This window comes from Silene latifolia, chromosome 3 (assembly GCF_048544455.1).
Source record: "Silene latifolia isolate original U9 population chromosome 3, ASM4854445v1, whole genome shotgun sequence".
In the NCBI taxonomy this organism is placed as follows: Eukaryota; Viridiplantae; Streptophyta; class Magnoliopsida; order Caryophyllales; family Caryophyllaceae; genus Silene; species Silene latifolia.
Window position 1 is genome coordinate 55530274 of NC_133528.1, and position 11619 is coordinate 55541892.

At 31.9% G+C, this 11619-nt stretch overlaps 1 protein-coding gene across 1 annotated transcript; it reads left to right on the forward strand.

The window, feature by feature from the left end:
- Positions 1–4504: 4504 nt before the first annotated feature.
- Positions 4505–8902, forward strand: LOC141647654 (heavy metal-associated isoprenylated plant protein 3-like). The gene is made up of 5 exons (XM_074455935.1): positions 4505–4777; positions 4935–5070; positions 5667–5929; positions 7696–7783; positions 8321–8902. Exons 1-5 carry the CDS (start codon positions 4769–4771, stop codon positions 8809–8811), a joined length of 987 nt encoding a protein of 328 aa, XP_074312036.1. The 5' UTR covers positions 4505–4768; the 3' UTR covers positions 8812–8902.
- Positions 8903–11619: the final 2717 nt, after the last annotated feature.

The window sequence follows — 11619 nt, forward strand, 5'->3', positions numbered from 1 at the left end:
AATTGCAATAAGTGGATTATAGATGTATTACCACCAATTGCTTAGTTTTTGAGCATTATAATAAAGTTTTTGAGTTTTATTTTAAAGTTTCTGAGTTTTACTATAAAGTTTCTGAGTTCATTCAATTAGACATTAAGCTCAAAAAATTACAATATAACTCGAAAACATTATATATAAGCTCAGTTAAATTTGAGTTTTGACGGCAAAAAATTAAAATGTAACTTATAAACTTTAAAAAGCTCAGGAAAAATACACATAAGCTCAAAAACTAATAAGGTCTGATGTAGTACATCCGATGTATGGTCCTATTTCTCGTCAAATTGTTAATCCGTAATATTTATAATCAAGCCTATTCAAACCTCGAGCTACTTAAATTCACTAAATTATGTTCTTTTTGGCTAAAAAGAGTTAAACTGAACTTATGAAACTGAACTAAACTTAATTGAACTTAACTGAACTAAACTGAATAGAGCTAAAATTAAATCCAAAAAAACAGGGCTTTATTGATACTTGGATTGATTATTTTGAATTGTTATTTTCTTTGATACTATTGGGTCGTTACTTGGTAATCGATCAAAGGAACCTAAAAAATTGGCATTATATCAATTAACCTCTTTAAGAAGCGGTTTTAGTTTAGAACGTCTATTTTTAAGCAATTTGAAATTTTAAAGTCACTTAAGTAACTCGCTTATCTAACGACCTAGTGGCTGCCATAAGGCTCCTTTAAGGTGGTGCAATCTACTTGAGCTTTTTTCTTTACAGTCTTCATTTTAATTTGATTATTTTAATTAATTTTAAATCTCGATTATGATTTTTGCATGAATATAACTGTATACAAGTCCAATGGTATAGCTTAGGGACTTACTTGTAATTTCTTAAAATTATAAGCTAGTTGCTACACCATTAGAGATGTCTAACTAGATTGGCTTTCCTTAAGCAACAAGCTTCATTAAGCTAGTTGTTTAAATGGGCCCACAATATCATATCAACCAATGACAAATTAGTTTTTTTTTCATAATTTTAATTTTATTAAAATTTAATTAGGTTTAATTTTTTTCATAAACTAGCTAAACCATTTGAATGAATTTGTCAAGCTACAAAATTATTGCTTAAAATGTGATGTGATTTGTCAAGCTACAAGGTACTTGTTCTAAGGAACAAGCAACTTAAATACCAATCTGGAAAAAATAAAATAAAAAAATAGATGTTACGTTCACAATGATTGGTTTCATTTTAACACATTTGAATAAAACATAGGTAAATTCTGGAAACATGAGATGCAAATATACGAGATACTAAGAGCATCTACAATGGCAAGTTAGTAGCCACTAACTTACCTTTGCCACATCATTTTCTTAAGCTACAATAATTTTAAGATAGAATTTACTCCAATGGTTTAGCCAATTTATTACTAGCTTAATTGGACTCACTTAATATACTCCTCTATTTATATTTTCAGTTTCCAAATTTCCAAAAAAAAAAAAAAATTAAAACTTTATTAATAGGATCACTATTTTCCTATTGGTTAAATTACATTTGTGGGTTCATTTAAGCAAGTAGCTCCATGGTGCTGCTAGCTTAAAATTTTTTGGACAAAACTAGTCTACATGGCCAACTCCAATGGTTGAGCTACTAGCTTGCAATTTTATGAAATTGCAAGTAAGTCCCTAAGCCAAACCATTGGAGATGCTCTAAGAATAGAGCATCTCCAATGGTTAAGTAAAAGGACTGGCTTGCAAATTCTAAAAGTTTTAAGCTAGTTGTTCAACCATTGGAGAGCTTCACATGGACTAGCTTAGTTTGAGCAACTAGCTCCATGAAACTAATAGCTCAAATGGACCCACAAAGAGATATGTGTCAATTAAATAAATGCATATAAATTCATTTAAGCAACAAGTCTTATAGACTTATAGCTTAACCATTGGGGGAATTTGTAGCTTAAAAGTGTTATAGCTCAAAAATGTGATGTGAAAAGTTAAGCTAGTAGAGTTGCTTAGAGCATCTACAATGGTAAGCTAGTTGCTACTAGCTTACCTTTGCCACATCATTTTTTTGAGCTACAATTATTTCAAGCTACAACTTACTTCAACGGTGAAGCCGATTTTCTACTAGCTTGATGTGACCCACCTAACACACTTTCCTATTTTTTTATTCAATTTTAAATTTCTAAATATAAAATTAAAACACTATAAATGAGACCACTATTTTCCTATTGGTTATGTTCTTTTTGTGGGTCCATTTAAGCAAGTAGCTCCATGAAGCTACTAGCTCAAATTTTTTTGAGCAAAGCTAATCTATTTGTACTACTCCAATGGTTGAGCTACTAGCTTGCAATTTCTTAAAATTGTAAGCAAGTCCTTTTTTCTCAACCATTGGAGATGCTCTTACCATTGAAGATGTTGATGAAACATATTACTTGAATACTTGCCTTTCTTATTTTTTTCAGACGTGCATTTTTTTGAGTTCACACGAATTACAACAGTTCATAGATTATACGAGTATATCAGATGTAGTATAATTGGTTGTGTTATTTCTGAGTTTTATAATAAGGTTTTTCTGTTTTGTTTTAAAGATTATGAGATTTATTATAAATTTGTTGAGCTCGTTCACTTAAACATTAAGCTAAAAAATACAATATTAATGAAAAATTATACATGTAAATTCCGTTAATTTTGAGTTTTGACGTCAAAAAATTAAAATATAACTTATAAACATTAAAAGCTAAAAACATTCATTTAAGGTCAATTACTAAATAAAGTTTCCGAGTTTTGTTTTAAAGATTATGAGTTTTATTATAAATTTTTTGAGCTCGTTCACTTAAACATTAAGCTAAAAAAATACAATATAATTAAATAAATCTATTCTTCAATGTAACATAAAAGATAGTCATGTTCCATTTGTAATTAAAAACCAAGGGACTTTAATGTAAATATTATATATTTTTAATCGATAAGGCTATGTAATAGACCTGATCAAGGGACTTCAATGCAAAATTATACTACCTCCTATTTCATATGTTGTTCCACTTTTTCTAATATATGTGAGTAGTATTTTATTGAAAAGGGAACAACATATGAAATAGGAGGGAGTATATTTTAGGTTGAAATATAAATTACAGAGAATACCAAAATACGGTGATTTTCTTTAAAATAAACATGCCCCACTTATGTTATTATTTAGTATAAAGATGTTAATTATTTAATATACACAAATATAATATAAGTATGTTATATTTTGGAAACTATTAAAAGGTAAATAAATCGAGCTATATTTCCAATAAAATATAATATTCATAATTATTTCGATTTGATTTAATGCATATATGTAATATATCTATATAAATATATAAGACTCTCAAAATTGCATGCCTAAATAGTAAAAATAATTGTGTTAGTATTGAAAAGAATTGTAGTAACATAGTAATATGATAGTAATTACTCATCTGAATAGTCAAAGTAACAATATTAGCAGCGATAGGGAGTAGTGAAAGTAATAGAAGTAACAACAGGAGAAGTGAAATTATTAATATTAATGCAGCAGTAATGAAAGTAACAATAATTTGGTAACAATCATTACGGGTGGAGTAATGAAAGTAACAGTAGTAATAAAGAATGTAATAAAAGTAAAAATACTAACAACAAAAGAAAGTATATAAAAACAATTAGCTGACCAATCGATTTAAGTAAAATATTAATAGCGGGAGTAGTGAAGTTGTCTCATAACTTATTTCATCGTATTTTAAGATATGTCATAGAAAAATATATTAATAAATTTATGAGCTATGCAACTTTTAATTAGTTTTATTTAATTGAAATAAATTTTAATGCTAAATAGAGTTAGCTTGGCGAAACCAGGCACCAATACTAATTCCATTAATTTTGAGTTTTGACGTCAAAAAATTTAAATATTACTTATAAACATTAAAAGCTAAAAAAATTCATTTAAGGTTAACTCGTAAAAGGAATTTATTATATAATACATCAAATGCGTATTCTTTTTAGTAGCACTAAAACAGTACACGCCCGACAATTTTAATCAAACGATCGGAGTATGGGACTACGGCTCTGTTTGGTAAAATTAATCGAAAAAGGAATTTAAAACGAAAAAGATAATGAAAACTGAAAAAAAGAATCGATTAAGTAGTGAAAATTAGAATCGATAAGGAATCGATTATATAAAAAAGTGTTTGACAAACTAATGAAAAAAGAATCGATTTTGATGAAATGACGTAAAAGGATATGATAATTATTTAATTGTATAAATTTAAGGGGTAAAAACGAAAAATTAAATCAAAACAGGTACCTGAAATCTCAAATGCTACTCTAGGTAGCATTTCATTTCAGGTAGCTTATTTGGTTAAATAAACTACTTGCTAAATGCGTATAAAAAAAATAAGGTATCTGAAATTTTGATCAAATAAATTACTCTGACTAAATTAGATATCTGAAATATCTTGGCAAACGGAGCCTACATATAAAACTACATTCATCTAGTCCAATAATCCAACACGGACTAAAGCACCAAACAAAAAAAAAACCCGGAAAATTCGAGCCTGATTCGTATCTATAAATGCACACACTTTCCTTACGTTTTATATCTTGTTCTCCAAACCATTTCCAACGTCTAGAAAACTTCCCTCCATTAAATTCACGCACTTACTATATTTCTTTCATTCACTCATTCATTCCATCATTCATCTCTAATATCACACCTAATTTTAAATTTCCTCCCTTTTTAAATTTCCAAATTAGTCCTTATTTTTACAATTATGGGCGAGGTTAGTTTCTACTTTTTACTTCTTCCTACAATTCCTTCCATTCAATTTTTTTTTTATTATTATTTTGAATTTATGGGTTTTACCGTTGTTTACCCTTTAGTAAATTGTAAATTGTTTTTTTTTTTTTTGGTATTCATTGTAAATTGTTTTTGTGTAGAAACAAGAGAAAGATACGAAGAACAATGAAGGAGAGAAGAAAGCAGAAAGTGGAGTTACCACTACAGTTCTTAAGTTTGACATGCATTGTGAGGGCTGCGCTAAGAAAGTCCGTAAATCCCTCAAGAATTTTCAAGGTAATTTTTTCTATTTTTACCCAATTCTTTTTTTCGAGGACAAATATCCAGATTTTATTCCTAGTTTAATTTTATTCAGTTTCTACTTAGTATATATGGTAAAAAGGTGATTTTTTTATATTCTAATTGGTTTGGGCATACGATAACGTGATACGTATTCGAGATTTTCTGGAATTGAATATTATGGCCGTTTTAAGTTCCCCCATCAATAGGACTATAGGAGTAGTTTGTTTAATCAAAACCCATATTAGTTTACACTTGGTTTGACCTGCTATCTAAATTTGACTAAGAATTTGTAGTTAGAGGGGGTAAATAAATTTGAGGGGCAAATGAGTAATACTATACGGTAAAATTTAAATGTTTATCAAAATCATAACGAGAAGTTCCAAAGTTTTCATCATCCAGCGGGGTTAGCAGCTCTACTAGCCCATCTTGGCTCAGCTACTGCCCACATATATAACTACGTCATTTTTATTCTCACACGGAGTAATTTTATGTTTGAGATCGTTTTATAAGAGAATTTGTATATTCTGTAAATATTTAGTGAAGTTATAATAATTTTGTGGTAACATTGTGTTTGGTGTATGAAATAATAGGTGTGGAAAGCGTAAAGACAGATTGTTCAACGAACAAATTGGTAGTGACAGGGAACGTGGACCCAATAAAACTTAAGGAGAGAGTAGAGGAGAAGATGAAGAAGAAGGTAGAGTTGGTGTCTCTACAACCGCCAGTTAAACCGGCTAAGGAAGGCGGCGAAAAGAAGTCCGATGACAAAAAACCAGAGGAGAAGAAGTCAGAGGGAAAATCCGATGACAAGAAGTCAGAGGATAATAAGAAGGATAAAGAGAAGACCAAGGAGGTATATTTTCTTCATCCCCCCTACTGCCTTATTTGACTAATTACATGTTACTTCCTCTTTTTTATACGTTTAAAATTTAAAACGAGTCTAGTATGATAAATTAGACTAAATGAGAATAATGCTTAGAGACTAACAAAATATTTGTCCTATCCGTTTTTATCTTTAAGACAGATACTGCTATTCCAAGAGAGACTTACCCTTTTTTTATTATGTGCTTCGTATTTTGTAGTATTTAGATTTATCTCGAAAAAAAAAAAATACTTTTTAGGAAATTAATGTTCATACTACGAGTATTAGAATTTAGAAGCATTAGAGTTATCACAAAAAAAACAATACTTTCTACGAGCTTTTGTTCATATAATTTCAAGATTTTGAAAAGGGAAGAATATTTTAGTGGTAAAAATGATAATATTAATAAGGGTTTTTCTAACCTATGCCCACTAGGCATAGGATAAGAAATCAAAATAGGAAAAAATTAAATGTTATTTTTATGGGAAATTACAATATTTCATCACTTTTACTTCTATTTACAAGAAACACATTTAGTTTTTTTCTTTTTTTGATTTCTCATAGGTTAGAAAAACTGTATTAATAAAAAGAAGTGAAGTAGTACTGGCTGGTTTTCATTTTCCTTAATAATCATGAGGGAAAATGGAAACAAATGGACTTTAATAGTTTAATTATGAAAATTAAGAAATGCGTGGATTGTGGTAGGTGAAGTTAGAATATGTTTTGACTTTTGATTGCCTTTTAATATTTGAGTATTTTATTGCATTATAATTACATCATGTACCCATCATAAATCGCCACACATATAATTCCACGATCGTACTATTCAAGTTTTTATTAGTTAGCACGCGTGTTATTAATGTATGGTCTAAAATAATATATGGTGTGGTCGATATTTAAAGCCATGCCTGAGGACGATATTTCGGCCATGTCTAAGCATTATTGGAAATTAAGTCCCCTTTGAATGTATGGTACATAAGAATTCAATCATATAAACGTACATTTGCTTTGCACCAAAAATTTTAAAAAAAAAAAAAAAAAAAAAAACGTACATTTGCTGCTACGAAGTTTCGTTTTCAATCCTTAAAAAACGACATTAATGAGACAGAGCATCTATCTAATTAAAATGATCTCTATGCCGTAGTGTTCCCGGTTCTTATCAAAGAATTGTAATTGGTTAGGTGGCTTTTTGAAACGAAGCTGCCAAAAATGATTGCATACGTAATCATATATAATTGTAGTTGTGTATTATCTTTATTTGTATAACAAACAAACTTGTCCTAATCTTTCTTTGATCACAAAAACTCCAGAGAGACGGTCTCTCAATGCTCTCAATAGTATTATTGAGAGACCTCTCACATAATGGGGTGAGGGTCCCATTGAATTTCCTTTTTTTCTCTATTATGTCTTCCACTAAATTAGTGGGAGACGGTCTCTCTATTTATGTGGTAGTTTAGCTAAGTTTTGAAATCATTCATGGTCATGTCAGTTTTCAGCAATAAGTCTTATTATGAAATTGTCTCATATAAATATTATAATCAACTCAATTCCGAGTTGAATCATTTTACTAAATGGTTAATATGTTCGCAATGAGCGTTATTACGTGTTTTATATGTTTAATCTTCGGATGCAAGTTCGATATCATTGATATCATTGTTTAATTACGTTTTGATCATCTGCTATATGCTAATCGTCATCATTAAGTTTTGAAAAATGCTTAACTAGATTTCTAAATGTTTAATTATTCGCTTATGCAGCCTCCGGTAGCTACGGTACAATTAAAGACAATAGTACATTGTGAAGGATGCGCTCATAAGATAAAGAAAATCGTCAGCAGATGTGAAGGTGAGTTATTTTACATATACACCAATTTTTTTTTTTTTTTTTATTTGACGTAACATATAATCTCAAATGATTTATTTTAAGTGGTTGTCTTTATTTCATAAGTTAGCCTCAAATGATTTGTTATCAACTTATCAACAAGGATGACTTTATTTTTGGCTGTCACTTTTGTTTCTTTCCTTATGAGTGGTGTACGTCTTGCTTAATGTAAAACAACGTTTGATATTTTAGATTCTAGTTAGTGTTTTAACTTTTAAAATGTAGAAAGGAGAAGCTGCTTTTGTTTGGCTTTTACGTTACGTATAAGACGGTTTTAAAATGAAAGTTTGTGTCATAGTGAGGAAAAAACCCACTTATTTAGAAACAACGAAACTAGGTCTATTATAATTCTCATTGGTTAGGATGTACGTTGACATGGTATACATGGATGACAATTTTTTTATTAATGTTTGTTGATTAAGATAGAAATCATGGACATCTCTCATCTTTTATTGCTTACCTAAGCTTCCATCTTATGGTTTGAAATTGGTTTCACTATAGGTGTACAAGACGTAAATGTTGACCTACAGAAAGATCTCATCACAGTAAAGGGAACCATGAACTTAAAAGAGCTCTTGCCTTACTTGAATATAAAGCTGAAGAGAATCGTAGAACTAGCTCCTTCGAAGAAGGAAGATGGATCAGGTGGAGATAAGAAACCAAAAGAAGCCGATGCCAAACCGGAAAAACCCAAAGAATCAAGTGACGAGAAGAAGGAAGGTGGCGGAGATAAGAAAAACGGCCCAAGTGGTGGTGATATATCAAAGGACAATGTTACTAAGATTGAGGTTAGCAAAATGGAGTATACTCCATTTAGTTATGATTATGGTTATGCTCCGATTTATGACCCGAGAATGCTAGGAGAAGGTTCAAGTTCGAGTTCTGGTTATGGTCATGGTCATCAATCTGTGGGATATTGGCATGAACCAGAATACTCACATCCGCCTCAGATGTTCAGTGATGAAAACCCGAATGCTTGTTCGGTTATGTGAACGAAATTGACAGAGACTCTCTAATTAATTTTCATTAAATTTGATATCAATGTAAATATTAATTAATCATTATTATAGATTTATAGTTTAGTGAGGCAAAAAATAATACATAGTGAGTTAGCTATTTAGCTATTATTTCTTTCCTTCAAAAATTATGTTAGCTAGCCAGCATGGAAGATTTTGGTGTGTTTGTTAACTTGTTATGTTAGTATATGATATTTTTGATATGGGAAAGAGGATAAAATTGATAGGTGTAATTTGTATATTGTGGAAATGATAATGAATAATCAATTATTACATATCGGCACATCAGCATGATGTAGAGCAGCCCTTAACTCCATTTAATTTATTTCGAGAATGTTTCGTGAATGATACTTCTTCAGCTGTTTGGTTAAGCATTCTGGAATAGATTGGAACGACACTGAATCACTTGCTTTAGAATTTTGTCGAGAGTTTTTAGAATGAAATATGTGATTTAAACTAAACCATCCCTTTCTATTGAAATCTCATAACATACCCTCATTTTCTTTTTAGGAGGTGTTTTGTTGGAACCTTTGAAATTGATTGAAATGGATTCAATCCATTCTAGTGATTCAATCTATTCTAGTGTTTGGTTGGAGGGTTTTGGAATGGATTCTCAAACCCCTTGGAATCTCATACCCATGTATACATCCAATTCAAGTTACAAAATCCATTCCTTCTTATTACTATACTCAATCCATTCCAAGATCGAACCAAACACTTCTGAGCAAGTAGGGGTTCTAACTCCATACCTCTATGATATGCCAATTCATTCCAATCCATTACGATATTTTGAACTAAACAACCCCTTAGTTTACAACTTCAACCCTACTTGTTATATGTGATATCATCAAACCAAACAATTTTGCACCGGTATGAAAATCTATTCCTCTCTTATAACTATTTTCCTTTCCATTATCTTGAATCAAACAGTCTAAAAGGCTTTTTTATATGTCTTCGTATAAACCACCAAATTCACCATTAATGGAGGTGAAGAATGATGTGATTATGAATGTAAGGATAGATGATGATGAAGAAGAAGAAGATGATAGAGAGATTATAAAGAGAATATTAATGATTCTATTATTTGAGAAATCTATGTATTACATTAGGGGTAGTTGGCATATATACTTGAGTTGTAACAACCTAACCGACTAACTAACCACAATACAGATTAGTTACTAGTTTGTTACACACTTTGACCAACATTGACTCATATAGTCTACATCCCCCCTCAAGGTGGACTACAAGGATTTAGTTGGAGTCCAAGCTTGGCAACCAGAAACTGATGCTCATTGGTAACCAATGGCTTGGTCATAACATCTGCCAACTGCAATTTGGTTCCAACATGTTGAGTCTTCATAAAACCCTCCATCTGCTTGTCTCGAATGAAGTGGCAGTCGACATTGATGTGCTTGGTTCTCTCATGGAACACTGGGTGCTGGGCTATATACTGTGCAACTTTATTGTCGCAGTACAAAGGAATTGGCTGCTTGACTGGCACTTTTAGCTCCTGTAATACACCTGCAGTCCAAATAACTCACTGGTTGTGTAACTCATGCTTCTATATCCTGCTTCAGCAGAACCCTTGCTCACGGTTTTCTGTTTCTTAGTCTTCCAGGAGATGAGTGAACTTGTAACACCCCCATACTCCAAGTGCCTTACCAGGACCACTCAGGTATAAGGATGCCACCATCTCGGTTACCCGAGGCGTGATATTCATAAGACAATAACGAAACAACTTTAAAAGAAAATAAAGTTTAAAGTGATTACATAGCAATACCAAACTGATAAAAAGAAACACAAGATTCTCAGACGGTCTACTGCTAAAACTATCAAAGCCATAAAACATCGTCGACACGGCGGAAGACTTCTAAGCGCCACGTGATGACTCATCCGGCCTATCCCATACGCGTCATATCATACCGCTCAATAATCGCTCACCACCCCGAATGGATCACCACGAGTTTTTAAAACATTTAAACGGGTCGATACTAATCACACAACTCAATATATCAACAATAAGATAAACAGACGACTTAATCGTCACACACACACACGATCACGCCAATTCCAATCATCTCAATCACCGATCGTCCCTTTGGACCGACCGCCGGTGGGGACCGCACCGTACCCACCAAATCCCCGCTCCTCATAATGAGCGATAACCCGGTCCATTAATGTGCACATCCCTTCTGTGGCGGGTTCCACGAGAAGGCGAAACTAGGCCGTGAAGCCACTCCCCGCAAGTGACCTCACTCGGCGAGGCCACGCCTCGCGAACCATAGACAACGATCACAATCACAATCACAATACAATTACTATATCAAACAATCAATCTCAACACATCAACAATCATCCCATTATGGGACTAATCCGAGTAGAAAATCCTACCCGGAACAAAGAACACAATCGACGGTCTCAACAAATTTGTATCACAAATCCTTTTCTACGAATCCTCCTCCTAACATATAATCACATAATTACTAACAATCACAAAACTAACACAAAACCCCCAATCCCAAAATTAGGGTTTAAGGAAACTTGACGAAATACTATAAAATTGGTATGTAGATCTTACCCTCGACGCAAGGATCACAAAGGTATAAAGAACGATGGAATCCGACCTCTCAAGCTCCGGGATTTGTCAACAATGCGATTGATGCGAAGAACGTAGTTTGTTTTCTCTTTTGAAAGCAATTAGGTTTATAAAAGTGTTTAAAGAAAGTGACGGAAGTAATTATATACCAAATCGCACTATTAACAAAACCCGACAATTCATCACCT